Source organism: Mercenaria mercenaria, chromosome 7 (genome assembly GCF_021730395.1).
Source record: "Mercenaria mercenaria strain notata chromosome 7, MADL_Memer_1, whole genome shotgun sequence".
Lineage (NCBI taxonomy): Eukaryota > Metazoa > Mollusca > Bivalvia > Venerida > Veneridae > Mercenaria > Mercenaria mercenaria.
The window spans coordinates 43,668,688-43,687,689 of NC_069367.1; the positions used below are offsets into that span (position 1 = coordinate 43,668,688).

The 19,002-nt window shown below is 34.3% G+C and overlaps 1 protein-coding gene and 1 non-coding gene across 4 annotated transcripts in view; both read right to left on the reverse strand.

The window, feature by feature from the left end:
* LOC123554303 (uncharacterized) overlaps nt 1-18,522 on the reverse strand; it is a 28,072-nt gene extending 9,550 nt beyond the window's left edge. The window contains exons 1-5 of one of the 3 annotated variants that reach the window (XR_008371728.1): nt 18,260-18,520; nt 11,065-11,720; nt 6,182-6,364; nt 3,086-3,173; nt 1,463-2,480 (exon numbers count right to left, since the gene is read on the reverse strand). Coding sequence is in view for 2 of the 3 variants with exons in the window: in XM_045344362.2 (XP_045200297.2) it covers nt 1,463-2,480; nt 3,086-3,173; nt 6,182-6,364; nt 11,065-11,485 (1,710 nt within the window). In the remaining variant the exon portion in view is untranslated. Of the gene's footprint in view, nt 1-1,462; nt 2,481-3,085; nt 3,174-6,181; nt 6,365-11,064; nt 11,721-18,259 lie in introns of all 3 variants that reach the window. The other 2 variants (XM_045344363.2, XM_045344362.2) reach the window with 2 other exon arrangements.
* A 407-nt stretch (nt 18,523-18,929) lies between these two features.
* On the reverse strand, nt 18,930-19,002 carry Trnaa-ugc (transfer RNA alanine (anticodon UGC)). The gene has a single exon. It is a non-coding gene; the product is annotated as a tRNA-Ala (tRNA).

Here is a 19,002-nt window from a genome sequence, read left to right on the forward strand (position 1 = left end):
TGGGAATCTGCCAAGGGTGTTAGAAGAGTCGCCAAAATAATTACATTGTCTATTAAAAATTAAGGGCCATAACTATCCGAAAATCACAAAACCGGAACAGGCCGATAACAATCATAATAAGGTTTAAATAATGATCACTTATGTAAGGTTTTATGGAAAGCCCACCTATTATATAAGATAAGAGGCTAAAACATCATAAAATTTGACGACTCCAGGACCATTACCCTGCTAAAAACACCGAATCGGAATGTGCACAATTAGGCTTGGCAGCGATCACTTTTTGTGAAGTTTGGTACAATTCCTCCTCGGGGTATCGGAACATTTGCCCGGACAAGGTAAAAGGCATAACTCCACTGAAAATTACTGAATCAGAACATGCCTACAATAAGGCTTGGAATTGATCATTCTTGTAAAGTTTGGTAGAAATCCGCCCCATAATATAAAAGAAGTGTCCAAAAACATCATAAAGTTTGATAAAAGAAGGGCCATAACTCTGCTGAAAATCATCGAACCGGAAAATGCCGATAATATGTATAATTAGCTTAGCAGTAATTACTCACGTAAGGTTTGGTGAAATTCTGCCCAATAATATAAGAGAAGTGGCCAAAACATAAAATTTGATGAATCAAGGGCCGTAACTCCGCTGAAAATCATCAAACCGAAAAAACAACTAATTTTGGTAATGATCAGACAGACTTAAAGATAGACGGACAGCACTAAATCAATAGTATCCCCCAGTGGGATCTTTGCTTTTCAATGACCTATAGGTTATTTACTTGATTCCATGAATTTACATCATTCTTTTACATTTTAGTATTTTCCTATTCCTACATGATTTACGTCTCCCCATATCTATTTTATTTTTGAAAAAGAAGTTTGGTATTTTCAACAAAATAGAACGTGTAAAGTCGATATACATGAGATATAAAACAGGATGACCTTTGTAGAAATTACGTCCTACTCCTTCTAAACAATTCAGTAAATATTATGAATAGTAATGGTCCATGAGGTATGACTGTCCAACTAAGGGTTGGTCTCCGAACACTTCACATGAATCTTAAAACTTTCTTCTTCCTACCCCTCTCTAAATGCTAATAATTCTTTTGCCAGTCCTGTTAAACAAAGCAGTAGTCTTTACCCTTCCTTATAAAGGAAGCGGTAAGGGGAGACGTAATTCATGTAGGAAAAAAACTTCTTTTTATTTATAATTTGTACTTCTTGCGCGGACCTCTGTGATCTTGTGGTAAATGTCTTTGACCTCGGATCGCTTGCCCCGTACCTTTTAGGATTGTTCGGCACTAGGAGAAAAAATATTTCATGTTGGGGATGACACACAGGTGCCGTCAAAATCTTAGGAGAATTATGCTCTAAAATCAATAAATACTAAGTTGGAGATAAGCTTACTATGTAGCATATGTTGATATATAAGCTGTATAATAATATACATAAAGAAACAAGTTACCCTCTCCTCTCCAGAAGTGCATTCCGATAAGGACACCTGTTGTACTCCGTGCCTTGCCGAAACTCCGAAGGCATCCATACTCATATCACCAATATTTTCACCTTGTACAGCGCCATTCAACTTTGAATTATTTACTTCAGTTACAGGAGCGAACTGCCTATTAAAGATGCCATTGGCAATGCTTTCTGAGGTAGCAGGCATAGCAGATCCGTTGCTTAGCTTCGACCTATGTTTTTCTATATCTTGAGTTCCCTTTTTCGTGTCCGTGCTTGTTTCTCGTGTATCATGTCTCTCTTGAAGCATCTCTGCGCGATTGTCCGGATGATAATTTCGAATAGCGTTTTCAGGCGTTGCACTGAAGGTACAATCTTTCGATCTCCGATTAATGTCATAGATTGTGTTCTGGTCTTTAGCAGTGCCTCCGTTTTTAGTATTATGTATTTTTTGGAACAACCCTGTACGTTTGTTCGAACAGTCACTTCGCAGACCGTTCTCAGATGTTTCACTTGAGGTACATCTATTTTGTGAAGAAACGGTATAAGCTCTACCGGTATCGATCACTGAACAGTAACTGTTATCTTCGGAATCTGGGGAATTAAATTGCATATTAATAGTTGCATGTTGGTGATCAAGAGCGGTTGAAGTTTCGGTCTGTCTGATTTGCTGTGCGTCATATTCGCTGTTTTCATGATTATGCCACAAGGACTGCTGTAAATTTGACAAACTAAGTCTGAAATCACCTTTAGTTTTTTCCGCAATACTGCCATGAAACAGTCCATTTCTTTGCTGTGAAAGATTTCTTGTGTCACTGGCATGGTCTTTCCGTGAACTAGTTGCAGTATTTCCGAGAGCACGTGCCAGTCGATTAGGATAATAATGAACTCCATTACCTGTTTGGCTAGAATTAACTTCTTTATTTTGGCCCTGTAATGATCCATGTGTGCTCCCGTTGGGAATATCAACTCTGTTTACTTCACTACATCCGTTAGGGCTATTCGTTTCAGTATTTCGTCGTCGCCTAATTATAATTGAGAAATTTTAATCATTATGTATACGTTACTATAATCTAAACGATAAGGAATCCCGTAAATCATCACTTAATACAATTTAAAAAAAGTCTGCAGCAAAACATATATAAACAGTTACTGAAATTTGAAACCATGCGCAACAATTTTACAGTAGGTTACCAACATAGAACGTGTACCAGAGACTAAATAGAAGTTAATAAGCGTGTAGGAATTAAGCAAATGATACTTCTAATTGATTAAGGCTACTTAACTAATTGAATTTTCATTTTGCGATTTCATACTTCATAGACTTCATTGTAATTAATTATTCTGTACAGTTTTTTTTCAGTAGGATATGTAAGATTTTCTACTGAGATTGCTGCGCTTCAAAGATTGGTATATCTTTTTTTATAAAATTGTTTAAAGACCTTGCTTTGTTTTCAATGCCATTTCTTAGGGACGAATATAAAACCTATAGCTTATTTAGAACGCATTTTTTTATATGACCAATGAATCTTAAAAAATCCGTTTTCATTTTGTCTGAAATAACTAACATGGAAAAGATCACATTGAATTATGTATTTATACTGTATGAAAGTTATTTATATATTGTTACCTGTACAAGAACAGTAACGCGCCGACGACTACAGCAAGTGCTACAAGTACTGAAAATACTATCACTAACATCATGCCTTTACCACCATCTACAGATATTCATGAAATATAACAGAAGGATAGTGTATAAAAAAGATTGCAGAAATATAAACCAGTATATGTAAAAGATAACACATATAAACAAAACCAAAAGCATGTATATATCATGCACTGAATTTTAGTTTTGTTTGCCAAGGAAGAAGATAGATATTTCATATTCCTTTTAAGTAGTAACTATCTGACATAAAAGAGTACATTATCATAATATACACATGCTCGAGGTATAAATTTAGGGGCTTCGCAATGCAAATTAATTGAGGTCTTTGACCGAGACTAATATCTCCTGTGGAAACCTGAGATTTATACCTAGTCCATGGTGTATCAGGAAAGAATTTTAAATAAAAATACTTAATTTCTTCCCCCATCTGAACCCCAGAAAAATGTTACAAAGTATAAAATTTATTTGACTTACAGCAAGACTGTGTATATTTCAAGGACACAGAGGTTTAGGCCAAGACCCAACAAGTTTTGTATATGGTTTATCTAAACCTGTGAATAACGATTAGCTCACATAAAGACCAATTTTGTCATTCCTATGCATGAGTTTTGCTAGAAACAAATGTGAACATATTTCACCTGATTTTACAGACCACTAGTTTCATTTCGAAATTAAACATTTTCAGTTCATGCTAAACTGTGAATATAGACCATCGGCCACTGTTTTACTTTCTTATCATGGTCTTTACATTCAAGTCTTTGCTACAGACCGTCAACGAACAGACCACATGGCTCTAAAAGTCACTAGTTTCATTTGACCACAATCAGCCCCATTTACTTAGATAATCAACAAAAATTTATATTTGGAAAATTGTATTGAAAACTGAAATATCCAAATCAAGAAATTGTTTCGAATCATGCACCACCATTTTATCATAAATGGCATTGGTGACAACCTGAATATGTATTTATAAACGTTCTATGGTAATTCGCGACTCCTTTCTGTCCCATTTTGGGGATCTGCGGTTGATCCCTTTATCCAAGATGTGGATGAAACATGCACGCATGTGTAATTTATCTTTACAATGCTAAATTTCTAAAATGGACTGGTTTATCGTTCAATTTTGGCAATACCATTTATTATTCGAAGGGATGTTCACTGAAGATTTGGATGGATGTGCAGGCTCATCTTGGTCTACACTGGTTGCAGAGGCAGAATCATTTGCCAACAGCAGGTTAAAGGTTAAGCAAACAGCAGCGTACTAAGAACTTTTTCTATTGTCTTTAAATACATTTGGAGTTCATCCTCCCAGAATCAAAATATTTAACAATTATTTATAAAAATACCATCTTCCTTCAGTTCTAACAGTGTACAAAGAAAGAAAAAAGAAAAAAACTTGAAAACCAAAATTTAAACAATGTTATGTTAAAGCAGAAAAATGCAGACAAGAGGGCTATGATGGCCATATATCGCTCATCTGAGTTTTATAGTTGGGAAAATGCCTGCCAAATTATTCTGAAATTGAGCCAGTGGCTTCTTGCAAGACGATTTCTGACATGAAGATTTTGATTCAGTTTTATTTATATACTTATAGAAACATACACATGAACTAAAGTCACAGGTGCCCCCACCACCCCAAACCCCACCCCAATCCTGTCACTGTCACTGTACATGACTTCATGACTCTAGGCGAAATATTTTTAAGATGTTTGCAACACAAACTTTCAAGAACTCTATGTGTATTTTTCACTAAGCGAAGGAAATAACTCTGGCCTAGCTGAATGAAATCCTAAAGAGAACACCAGGTGCACACATGCTATAAAACAATCCTCTAATGTTTTATGACTCTAAGTCATGAGATACATTGAGTACAAACTTTTATTTTTTGACTAAGTCAAGAGCCATAACTCTGGTCTCGCAAAATGAAATAAAATAACTCAGGTGCACAAATTCACATGCTGGATAATAAATCTAAATGGTTTCATGACTCTAGGTAAATTATTTTCAAGATATATTCAACACAAATTTTAAGCACAAGCTTGTATGCCCTTTATGCAAATTTTTGACAATCAAAGGCCATAACTCTGGTCTGATGGACACAAATCCGGAGCAAAATCCAAGTTGCCCAATTTCACATACTGAATAATATTCCTATGATGGTTCATGACACTGTGTCAAATAGTTTTTGAAATACACATGTATGTGCAACAGACCTTTTATACTTTTTATGCATACTTTTGACTAAGTCAAGGACCATAACTCTGGTCTGGCTGAGTGATATCTCTAACAAAACCCCAGATGCACATCTTCATATGCTGAATAATATACCTGTAACGTTTCATAACACTAGGTCAAATACTTTTTGAGATACATGCGACACAAACGTAGGACCTTTTTATGCATAGTTTTGATTAACTCTGGTCCGTTGTGTGAGATCCAAATTAAAACCCCTATAGCTGGTGCACAACTTCCCTTGCTTAATATAAATCCTGTGAGGTTTGAGGACAGCGGACGGACAAGGGCAACTCTATGCTTCCCCCTCCAAAAAAGTTGATGCACTCTATGTAGTTCACTGTTTTGGAAACGACAGAATAATATTTAAGGAAAACAATGCGAGAGACGGGACATGTGATTCATATATGCTCCAAATACCTTGTTTGGTAGGATATAATAACTTAAAAGTATCTGGTAGATTGCCATCCAAGGAACAGAGCTTTGAAATTATTTTCAAATTGGGCCAGTAGTTTTTGATCAGAACATTGTTTAAGGTTTTCTTTTCGGTTGCCATGGTAACAAGAATTATGCACAAGAGTTTGGTTGATATTAGAAATGTGGACGACGATGACGGACATCCAACGATCCTAATTATAAAGATTCACCATGAACACGTGCTCATGAGAGCTAAATAAATCTAAATATAAGATATAGCTGTTTAATACATAAAGGTATACATGATAACTCAAACACATGCGAAATCTAAACTCAAACACATGCAGTATCATGCTTAGAATTGTTATTAATTATTTCGATTTAATACAAAAGAAGAATTAATGTTTTAACATTTAGACGAACTCTCAGTTGGTGACGGCAGAGTGCCACAATCTACATCGCTCGTAGTTGTGCATTTAAAAGCTACCGTTGAGTTGCACACAGAACAGGGTACACAGGTGTCAAATGAAGCATTGCTGGAATAGGTAACGTCTTCCTCACATGGTTTACATTTCGTGTTTTCATATGGTGTACCTGAAACAAAACCAAATGGCTCAGCATTAATAAATGTTAACTTAAAATAGAAACAATGTACACGTAGATACAAAACAATAGGGCAATGATATCTTTAAGTTGCACACCTGACTTTGACTATTTAATTCACTAATTGACTAATTAAGTCATGACAGCTTACAATTTTGTTGAAATATGAAACCATATGGACAATAAAGTTTCATAAAGATCTAGTAGTATAGTGTAAATTCTAGTATAACAATGCTTTTCCTATGATTTCAACAAGTGGCCTTCACCTATATTTAGTGTCTAGTTGATTCAGGTTCACAACTGGCACTGAATTCGTAAAGATGAACATTTTCAGTGACCAGATTTCATGAAAATCAGTGACATGTAGAGTGATAATAATAAACAATTTCTATGGTTTTATCTAATGAACTATTTTTTTTTTATCCCAGATGACCCAGTTTGAAATAGAGTCTTTATAATAAGAAAACAGTTTGACCTTGTTTTATGCATATCAGCAAATAATGTGTCTTATGAAGTTTAGAGATAGTACCTAAAATTTTGAATTATGAAAAGCAACTAAAATTAACTTTGGTTGTTTAAATATAACATTTAAGACGGAATATAATACATAAGTCTTGCTTTGATCTTTTTAAGCGTGTTGTTTTTCTTAAACGTTTTATTTAATTTCCGCGTATCCCCTCTTGCATATAGGGCCATATTTATAGTCGTCGCTCAAACTCACATTTGACTCAAACTTGGGTAGTAAGTATCACTCAAGTGAACCTCGGGTAGACCTTGTGGGATAGTGAGTGGAGTTCGATAGTCAAATTCATAAATCCCACTCAATCTTAACTTTCGGAAGGACAGCTCAAGTAATGGTTTCATTGTACACAATGGATTTAGCGGATTATAACGGTTTATATGACAATAGCATCAACGGTATGCTCAAGTGTTGATCATCATATTAATATCACTCAGTTTTTAACCATACAGTTACTTCACTCTTCCTATTAAGTGGTGTCCTACTGGTGTAAAGGTTAATACAGGGAATATTTGTTATTTGTGTCACTGATTGATCTCTAGAACTATGTCTACAAGGTTTTCTGTGCTTTTTGTAACTGCAAACAACCAGGATTAACCTCAATTTTATAAATATAACCATTCTGATCATGATTCATTGACTGAAAATGTGCCTTCTAGTCTGTTAACAAGGGTTTAAAAAAATACCTATGTTAACTCTCAATGACCCAGTTTCAGTTACCCTAGGCTTTATAAATTTTCTATCAATATTTCATTTAATTTTAATGAAAATGTGGCAGTGAAATATTCATTAAGTTTTTATATCTATCTTTTTATCTAGTGTCCAAGATGAGCCTATTTTAACCATGTTCGGTATTCTATTGAGACAAACATTACGATCAAGTTTCACTCAGATATGGGGCAAGTTTTCACCTCCAAAAGTGTGTGTAAAATTGATGACGTTTGACGACAGACAACGAGTTGATAATTAGTAAGAGGTTAATATACGACTGGGTTCTGCCTTCTTGTCATTATGACACACCTAGTGTCATAATTGCCCGAGAGCCATTATGAAACTAGGTGTGCCATTATGGCTAGAAGGCACAACCAGCTGTTTATTGACCTTTTCATTATATACCTTCGCTTCATATTTATCTAGGTATTTTCATTTCACACATTTTCCAAAAAGCCATGGTCAGCTTTTAACGAGAATTTGAAAGATTTTTCTCTCTTAATTATTGACTGTGTTAAAGCAATTCCCTTCAAATTGGATTGTCTCCCTTACATTAGCTAAAGTCGTTTCATTCATGACCCAAGTCAATAATTCTTTGTCATGGATTTTGCATTGATCTAAAATTTTGCTTTAAGTAATAACCGGAAATTAAGCTCGCATGTTACTCCGTAGAAAGCAACAAAACATGTAGCCAGTTTTTGATATAAATCATGTTGTTTTATATACTCATATAGAAATATTATTCTTGTAAATATATAAAACATTTCTGTAAAAAAAAAACATTATGTGAGCTTATGATATTGCGAAATTCGTATTGTGATGTAACAGAAAATGAAAACATTTAAATTTTCTTTTCTTTTCTTTTGAATCCCGCTAAACATTGAAATCCGAGAATTATTTCATAAACAAGCTTTCCCACAAAAACATGTATGTGTGAAGATACACGTATTCCCATTTTGTTCCATTGTTGTTGTTCATATAACGGGACTTCTGTTGCCTAGAAGTTTACTCTTTAAAACATGATAAAATAACGTAATAAACTAAGCAATACTGTATTTGACCGGCAATGGCCAAAAAAATAATAATCCACGAGCAACTTAACAAACATACATGTTACTAAAACACGCACATACATGTTGTATTTACTGGCATTCATCCTAGGTTTTCCATAGAAATCAAGGAAAGAAAAAATCTATTTAATTATGAATCAAGTTTTTGTTTTTTCTTGTCAGCATATTGGTGTATGTGTATCATTGAGATCCAAACTCGTTCTTTTTAAAAATAGCTCTGATTCACCCTGTCCACTTATTTATAGTGTCTAAGTTACTTGTATAATCAATGATATACATAAATCAAATATGTATTCAGATATGTGTTTGTATATACTATACAATCCAATCATGAAATCGTGTAAACTAATTAAAGTCTTTAGTTTTTTTTTTGTTTTTTTTTTTTTTTTTTCAAGCTTGGATTTCATTTCTAAAATAGACATGATATTGCGCGTCTGTTAATGTCACCCTTTTTTGCACAATTTGGAAACCATGCTGTGTCTTTTGTTTAAATAAATGTACATATTCTCCACCTCCCCTCACCCCCCCCCCCCCCCCCCCCCAACCCCTTCTCAATGAGCGCCTAACTTGCAAATTACACTATTTCATAAGAAAATTATTCTTTGAATTATTCTTTGACACAGTTTTTCTCCTGTCGTTGAATGTTTCCATAGATATTTAGCTTTCAGTCGAAAATAATGTAATTTATGTTGATTCGCATTGTTCTCATAAACAGTTTGGTGAAAAATCAAAGCTCTGTTCTATTCTGTTCTGTTATTTCTTTCTATTTTTTGACTAATAAGAAAATTATGAACGTTATTACTTCAAAAGACTATATTTAATCGTACGTCAGTTGTTTGTATATGCAGTTCTATAGATTAACACGGTTTAAGTTACATCAGAACTTAAGAAATCCGCAAGTTTTTTATTTCTTGATACACTTTGACGTTGAATGGAAGAAAGAAGCTTTTACCCTATTACAATTATAAATATACCATTGTATTGTTTATAAAGTCAAGAACACCTACATATGTGTATGAAAATATAGTTGATTTGCCTCTAAAGTAAAAGAAATTGAAAAGTTTAGTGATTTTCACTATATGTTCAATATATGCGATGGTGATACTTTTAAAACAAAATTGGAAGCAAGAAGATGTTCAGTTAGAATAAATATTTTCACATAAAACTGAAGAAGAGAAATTGGTGTAGTCAGATGCGTTAAAATATTCACAAACTTAAATATATTTTTGAAATTAATCATTGAAAATAAATTTCCTATAATTATAATCTTTTGCTCAAAGTGACATCACTAGGTAAACCGATATTGATTATCGGATAATTTTCAAGGGGGACAACCTACTAGGATATGCCAGTCAAATATAATTATAGGTTATAATGCAGTAATTCGAAATAAGTCCCTAATAAATAGATCCTAAGTTTCCCATTTTTCGCGCATTTGCGGGTAAATCGGGGGCCAAAGGGGCATTATTTCACTTGTGGAATGAATTTTACATACAATAGGACACGTTTCATGCTAATACTCGCATTTTTTCAAGTTGTTTACTTGGGAACGAAAGTAGGGTGTTTATTCTGCGGACCGCTTTCTGAAATGCGGCAATATGAGGGTACCTGACTTCAGTTGACTTGCATTTCACTGCATATTATTCAACACCCCTTTTTCTTTTCGTTTTCTTGAAGCAAATGTATGGATATCTTGTGGAAAATAGGTCTATGACGGAGTGAAAATCTACAAACTGTAAAAAGAATTGTTCTGAAGTAGCTGATTTTTATATGAAAAAAAGAACAAATTCTTTTATTGGTATATAGCCTATAACAAAAGCTTGGGATGATTATTTGTATTGCTTTTTATCAACAATGCCATCAATATTTAACAATCGATCTGAAAATGATTCAGCCCCCTTTCAACCGCCATAATAACGTTGCTACATGACGTCAATATCAGAAGGTGGTGACGTTCTGGTTACCCAAGGCCATTATGATTATGGCGCGTGAGGCGCACTGCGCCATTATGGATTCGTCAACAGAGGCCGTAATGACCGTTTCTGTTACTATTTATAGTAACGTATATAATAAAGGCTATTATACCGGGCTGGTGTGCCTTAAGGTGATATTGGCATACTTGGGTGATATATACAAATATTAAATTATTTCAGTCTTGTTTTCACTTTAACAATAGAATGGAACATATGTCATAAAACGGTTATGTAACAGAGCTGGTGTTCCTTAAGGCGATTTTGCATCCTAGTCCTATATTTGCCCTCTTGCCAATACCTCTCCTCGTATGCCAATATCGCTTTAAGGCACACCATTCTTGTATAATAATAACCTTTAATTATCAACCTCTCTACTTAAGCTATTTATAAAATGTTACAATATCATTTGTTACCTACCATTTTCAATCAGCCCTTCTCCAGCTCTACACTTGCTATGTTGGGCACAATGGCCTTCATCAGGTATCTCTGTATGCGGTTTCCAGTAGAATCCAGCTTTGCATTGACACTCTATATCACTAGTGACAGTACAGTTTTTTACTTTGACTTGTCTAGTATGATCTTTGCAAAAGAGTTTGCAATGATCACACTTTGTGGAATTGTCGCAAAACGGCTGATATTCTCCATTTCTACATGGCCTGCATCTAGCTTGTTCCCCATTTACGACACAGTCTGATACCCTGTAATACCCCTCGCCACAGGGATAACATAAATTGCCATTTTCCGCTTGATATTTTTGATCACAAGGAATTGTTATTCCTTGTAAATAGTCAACGCATATTTTGTATGTCAAAAAAAGTAAAGCCCATTTTGTCAACATTTCAAAGAGGCAGATTCAGTATTTTGTGTGAAAAGGCCTGTTTGGCCTCTCAGCACAGGGTCGGCCTTTTTTTAAAAATGAAATTTCAGCTAGATTGAACGGTTGACTATGTCTCACTATGCCCAAACTGAAATAATTCCGTTGTTTGTTTACCTATATATAATATATCAGAAAATGTTATTTTCAGTTATTACAGCTCGTCTATTTTATGTCGTTGTGTTTTTACGGAACTATTCTGAAATTTAAAAAAAGAGATTATATGAGAATAAAGTGTTAATAGTTTTATTTCGAAAGCAGTTTATAAGTTCAATGTACGTTCTATGACCGGCAGAAAACCTTCACTCTTTGAAAATCAAGTTTATGATACGCAGTCACTCGTCTATCTAAGCCTAAAAACTCAAAAGAGCTAAAGAAGTTTAACAAGGAGGAGGTTAACAGGTAAGTGAATAATTTTATATGAGAATAGCGTTTCATTGGTCCTTGATTTATTTCAGTCACCGAAAAACATGTAAAAAAATCTTCTCGTTCCACTCGCACTGATGAGTCTAGATACAGATTTACTTGTTACCACGAACAGAATTCTTGCGTGCCAGACTGGGATTTCTGTTGATTTCGCCTGTGCTGTATAACTCCCATCTTTCACCCCGATTCTAGTGATTTAATGGCTAGTTGGTTATACGTCATTAAATCATGAGAATCGGGGTGTAAGCTGGAGGGATTGGTTAGTACCCGAGCCCGGTAGGACGAGGGTATCAATGATACCGGAGGGAATCTGAAGATGGTTTTACACGAAAAGAACACGCGCTAACGCTATTCTAGCATAAAACGCGAAGAAACCAAGTAAATGAATATATTGTCCCTCAACGTCATTAAATTTCCATGAAATTCGCGGTAAAGTTTACGTTGATTTTACACATTGACGTCATTTCCTTTCGAATTATCCGTTTTTGGGCCGTAATACGTTTACGCTTTGCCACGGAACGCGCATATATAAAAGGTGTTATAACAGCACGCGAGCACGAGAATCTCTCTGTTAACGCACGTTTTCTCTCTAGTTAAAACACACCTGAATAGCGGCAATAACAGCAGTTTTATGCAAGACTGCATAAATCGCCACAACGTTATTTTGCTGACGTCACGTCGACGTGATGTTTAGCGCCATATATGCATCTAGAAAAAAGCGCTTTCAATTTTGATCCGATTTTTTAGTTAATAGTTTTATTTTAAAAGAAATGACACATTGCACACCTGTCTTGATTAATTTACACACATGCTAAGCTTGTGATTCGCTTTGCGGAATACTTCGTCATCATTTTCGTCCAAATTGAACTCTTCCGCAAGACGTTTTACCATTTCTGGTCCTGGCGTGTATAAAGAAAGGAGCGTGACGACTTACCATTTGGCACATAGCCCGAGTGAATTATGCTGGGGACGTATAACCGATTTGGATGTATTAATTTAAGAAAAACACGATTTTGTTTTCTAATATGCTCTCATCATAAAACAGTTTATAAAATATATTCTTGGTCGCAACAAAAATATTGACGTAATAGCCCGTTAACGTGACGTCATTTTAACATAAGCGTCTTTTAACAGAAACATATATTTGAATTCTAATATCATTTAAACTATTTTTGTGTTAATTGAGTTCATAATAAATGTTAGATTTTCGCTAGAAGTATTCATAAAATTTGGTTTTCCTATCCTGATTTAGCGTTATTTTAGCATAATAAAATTTATAACCTTCTTTTAAAATATTTAGAAAAAAAAATGCCACGGCATTATTTTGCCATGGACTTGCCATGGAATTATTTTGTCATGGATTTGCCATAGCAGTACCTTGCCACGGCAAAATAGAAAAAAAACAACTGAGTTACTGATATGAAACATCATATTTCTACCTATATACTCGTTTGGAAATAGTTAAAATCAGTTTTTAAGAAAAATGAAAAAAAAAATGTCATGGCAAATTGATCAATTTTCTTGGCATGGCAATGATTTTGCCATGACAAATGCAATTTTCTCGTACTTATCTACAAAAAAGCTATTAATGACATTTAACCAAAATAACTAACTTTAAAATAGGTAAATTAATGTAACAATTTAAAACATTTTTTATTTTTATAAAGCGCGTATAAATATAGGCTGAATTTGCCAAATACCGGCGTGGCAAAAAGAAACCGGCGGCTATTATATGTATTAATTAAAGGCGTACGCTAGAATTCCCTGTATATGAGATGGGCGAAAATTTTCTCAATAACAGAATTTCTTTAAACTTTGGATATTGAAGGGCAATCACCTAAGAAACAAAAAAATGCAATAAAAATCATAGGTCACCGGATTCGAAAAAGAGTTATCTGCCCTTGAAAACGTCATTTTTGGGGGAAATTCTAGCATACGTCCTTAAATAAACATATTTTGCCTTATGGAAGATATGAATATGATTTGCATTGACAAGTACATATTTTGCCAAAATTAATTAGAAATGTAAGTTTATACAATTATTATTACCTCCCTTTGTCTATCTCGGTTGCGCAACCACGACAGGTTGAAAGTAGATGAATTCCGAAGCTATACGCTGTTTTAAAACATGGCTTTTGTTTCAGGTTGTTGGAATATTGCAATGCAGATGTAAAACTAGAAATTATATCGAAATCTAAAGAAACAGTCTACTTTTTACATTCTTTTATATTAAAGGGAGGTCATTACAAACTTTTTTGAAAAGTACGAAATATACTATTTCCAGAAGGGATGTAACTCTATGTAATGGGTCTTTTTGTTCCTTAAATAAAGCTCTAACCGAATACACGAAAACGGAAAAATGTCATAAAATGATGTTTAAATGTGATTGACCACCTTTAACAGTCATTTATTTGTTTGTAACAGGAACATACTGTATTGTGACATAATCATCTATATTCATTTAGTATATCAAAATAACTTTAAATTATAAACTATTTGATTTGCACTTTTTTTTGGATAGATTCTATGAATGTGATCACTAAACCAAATAGATTTTATGTTTTGAGATGTTCCCAAGGTTTAGGGAATGGTTAAAGGTGATCCAAAATTTGCTGATTTCCTTGTACACAACGAAGTTGGTCCATGTCCATAAGTAAAATTATATATTATCTGCCAGTGATTAAAGGAATACTTTACCAATATCAAAATATACTGAACAGCAAAAGAAACTACCCAGTTTAATAACTGGGATATTTTTTATTTAAAAACTTTAATTTATAAATCACTTGTGTTTTTCATATTACATTACACTTGAAGAACTTCACGTGTAAATTTTTAAAATAATCAATCAACCGTGAAGTCAGTAGTCCCACAATAGCCGTTTTGCACGAAATTTACGTGCGCCTGTAATTAACAATTTTCTTTGTGAAATTTTATTGTCATTGGAAATATTGATAATTGGCTAACTCGAAAAACAGCATAAAGTTTAAATAATATTGTTGGTTGCCGCACGGCTGAATCAAATTTAGCGCGAGCCCGCAATTGGGATGTTACAATGCATCTGACGCACAGAAGATATAGTCTTTCAAACGTCTATTGTGGGACAACAGACTTCATGGTTGATTGATTTTTAAAAAATTATCACGTGAAGATCTTTAAGTGTAATTTTGGTAAGAAGAAACAATTCAAATTTGAAAAATTAATTTTTTATTTCAAAATATACCAGTTATACATCTGGATAGTTTCTTTTGCTGTTCAGTATAGTTTTTTAAAACCAAAGCTTTTGTTTTTAAAAAAAGTTAAAGCACAGGAGTCTGAAATTCTATCAGTAAGACCATAGAAGTCTATCTTTACAAAAAAATACCCTCTATATTATTATTTTATATATATAGGGGGTATTTTTTGTAAAGATAGACTTCTATGGTCTTATTGATAGAATTTCAGACTCCTGTGGTTAAAGTCACAGTAGTTTTCTCCACCGTATGCTTCCAAAAATATACCGGATTAGTTATTTTTAAAATTTGGTTTTCCAATTAATGTAAAATTAGCATGTATGCTTCGTAATACGATTTCCATTAATAGCATTATCGTGATGAAATGGCGCACTGTCACACTGAATACAGAAATGCCAACAATGAACCATGAGAAATCAAAGTACTGAAAGTACAGAAAGGCTGGCTACCACAAAACACTGAATGAAAACTGTGCGGGAAAGATGTTTGCAAAATCTTAGATATTATGGGTTTTCCATATTAAACTAAGGCGAGCATAGAGTATTGTTGTGATGAACCATCTTGATAAACTTGTGCATCCAAGTTAAAGTTCAATCGAGAAACCTAGTTTATCGGACGTAAACATGGGTCCAAGAGAGTAAAGTATAGTTTAAGCCCGTTATACTGTGTGTTTGCTCGAAAATTTATGTTAGTATTCGATAATCCTAGTTTTTCGACAAAGAATGTAATTATTGGACAATTTGATTGCCGAGAACCATTGTTTACGGACGTGAACCTATGTTTAAGATCATGAACTTGGTTTCTCAAACAAAACTATGATTTTTGGTCATTATCCTATGTCCACCAGCGTTAACCTATGTTTACGGTCGTAAACCAATGTTCACGGTCGTAAACCTAAGTTCTCGATCGTTAACATATGTTCACGTTCGTAAGCTGTGGTTTACACTCGTGAACCCTGGTTTACTCCCGTAAACATAGGTTCACGCTCGTGAACTTAGAATAGCGGCCGAAATTCAAAGTTCAATTGAAAAAATGAACCTGGGTTCACGGGCGTGTTTTCGCTCCAAAATATGGGTAAGTATTAGAAAAACCTGGCTTTACGTTCGAAAACCCTTGTTAATCTGTAATTGTTAATTCTAGTTTTTTGACCTTAAACCTGGGTTCACGTTATTATTGGACAATTGGCGTGCCATGACCGTTTATATATGTTTCTTAAGAAGCGATAATAAACATCGAGGGACATAATATCAGATAAAATATAAAGATAACAAGCACAACATCTATATTTCGATATGCAATCTCCCCACCCAACACACACATTATGTCAGATGGGGCAATTTTCTTGTCGGTATGAGGGAAATTTTGGGCTCGAACCCCGCTATAAACCGGACTGTTAATGATTATTGTCTAGTCATGTTCCTTCCTTAATACGATGGTTAGGAAAAATGACGTACCCGTAACAATGTACTTTTTTGAAGAGTATTCAATTCCTACCATGAGATTACTTTAACTAATTTTTCAGGAGGGCGTAGGTTTAAGCCCCACTAGGACCAAACTTTGTTCATTATTTTTCTTTTTTCGAGTAAGATAAACTGGGTTTTTTAAGACTTATTATCATTGATGTGTCGTACAAAGCGGAAATGTTTTAGTTGATTAGCCATTTCTTGCTGTTTCAAATGAATTTGGCCTGAAGGGTGAATGTTTAGACATCTTTGAAAATACTTAGTTACATTTGTAAAAGTTCTTGATTTTGCATTTATTCTTTAGTTTACAAAGTTTGGAATAAATGTAGGTAGGTAGGTTTTACTTCTGCCCTATGGTTCGTTATGAATGCATAGAGCAAGGCCATAATTTTTAAGAGTTGGAGCTTAATTTCTTTCCGATTAAATCCTTTTACTCGAGGCTCCCCAGAAAAATTGTTATCGACAATTTTATTTTGTGTTTTATAATTGTTACGCAATATTTTGAGGTTTCATTTAGAAAAATATTTGGTAAAATGAATTCTCTGTGATCGTTTTGCGCAATGGCAAAACAAACAACAGCGACACGGTAAAAGTAGTATAAAGATGAATCACAGTGCAAAAATATGTTAACTTCAGGACTGTATCAAGTTAGTGCAATTGTTAAACATTACCAATACGGGTCCACTATCTTAATATAACCTGAAAAAAGTTGAAAACATATGCTTAAACAAAACTCGCTTACATCTACATCCCCATCCTTAAAGCAAATTGGTGACAAAGCGCTTTTAACATTATATCGTTCAGTATTCGTCAGAATGTTTAAAACGAATTAAGTATAAAAATAGCCTAAAAAAACCAGGTATAATGTGGTCATTTGTTTCTTCTCACGTTACTGTGGCAATCACGCAGCGATTACGTCCCTTAGTACCTATAGCAAATGATCTGAAAGAATAGATTCTTAAAACTTAAGCCCTAAATATAAGACCTGACATAACTCATATCACTATAAGTTCATTTTAATTGATATTTCATATTTCTTATTTTCCACGTTATGTCAGGTCGTCGAATAATGCGCAGTATAATTCATATCGACGAATGTTTCTCGGAACCAGCGTTTGTTTACTTAGCTACTTATAGACCGAGGTCATAATCTATAACGAAGCGGTCAACGTTGAGTTACGAAAAGTTCCATTCATACGGACATTTCATTCATGGAGGCGAATTAATTTACCATCATTATGTAATATTTTCTAATGTTATCTTTCAAGTATTTACCGTTAGAAAAATAAAACATTATTATAACATGGTTGTGCAAATAGATCTATTGAAACAGGTAAGTTTAACAATCTTTATACAACTCTATAGCAAAACTGATAAACGTGGCGGACTATTTGAATTGCGCATGGAATTATATTCTGTGTTGTCAGTCTCAGCACCTGTTGAACTTTATGGAAACTCGATATATGGTTATAATAGTCTGGCGAATATCGCCAGCCTAAAAAACCGAACAGGGTTATTGTGCTATTTACCTAATCTGATAACTGATTGTCACTTATTTGTGGCAGAAAAACATTATACATCAAAAATGAGTTAAATATTAAGCAGACATTACTTACCGACGGCAAGTAACACAGAATTCGTCCTGAAATGGTGTATGTTGACTCACATATCGTCAAAAATCATCTGTTCTAAGCAGCGTTAATAAATGTTTAGTTGTAAGGTATACACATAAAACTCCAAGCTTTCAAACACTAAATTTGAAACTACTGACGAAGAATAATACCTATCATATTAAATACTTGTTATCAAATGTAGGTGTGGTATTTAAAACGTTCACTTAAGATAAATACGAGTATATATAGCGTTGAATTGCGTTATATATTGTGTCCCCATTTAAATCAGGTATGCTACGTAATATGATTTATAAACCATTAATTTCAAAAATCCATTGCAAAATAGAGTAATGCAACCAGAATATATATATATATTCGGGCCATCTTGCTATTCGCTGTCATACACGAACGATGTCACAGCAATACGATGACATGACGGTGATGGAGCGGAGGCACGATGACGAAGACACAAAGGTACGATGACAAAGGACAAAGACGCAATACTACGATGACACAATACGATGGTGATGGAGCGATGCTTCGAGTCTTCGTCGTTGTGCCTTTGCTCCATCGATATCGTACTGTCGTGTCATTCCCATCCTGTCATCGCTGTCTTGTTATCGCCTTCGTGGCGAAGACGCGATACTACTGTAATAGGACCGGAAAAATATACAGCCCGATACAGGATTCGAACCTGCGACCTTCTGCTTGCAAGTCAGATGCTCTACCAACTGAGCTAATCGGAC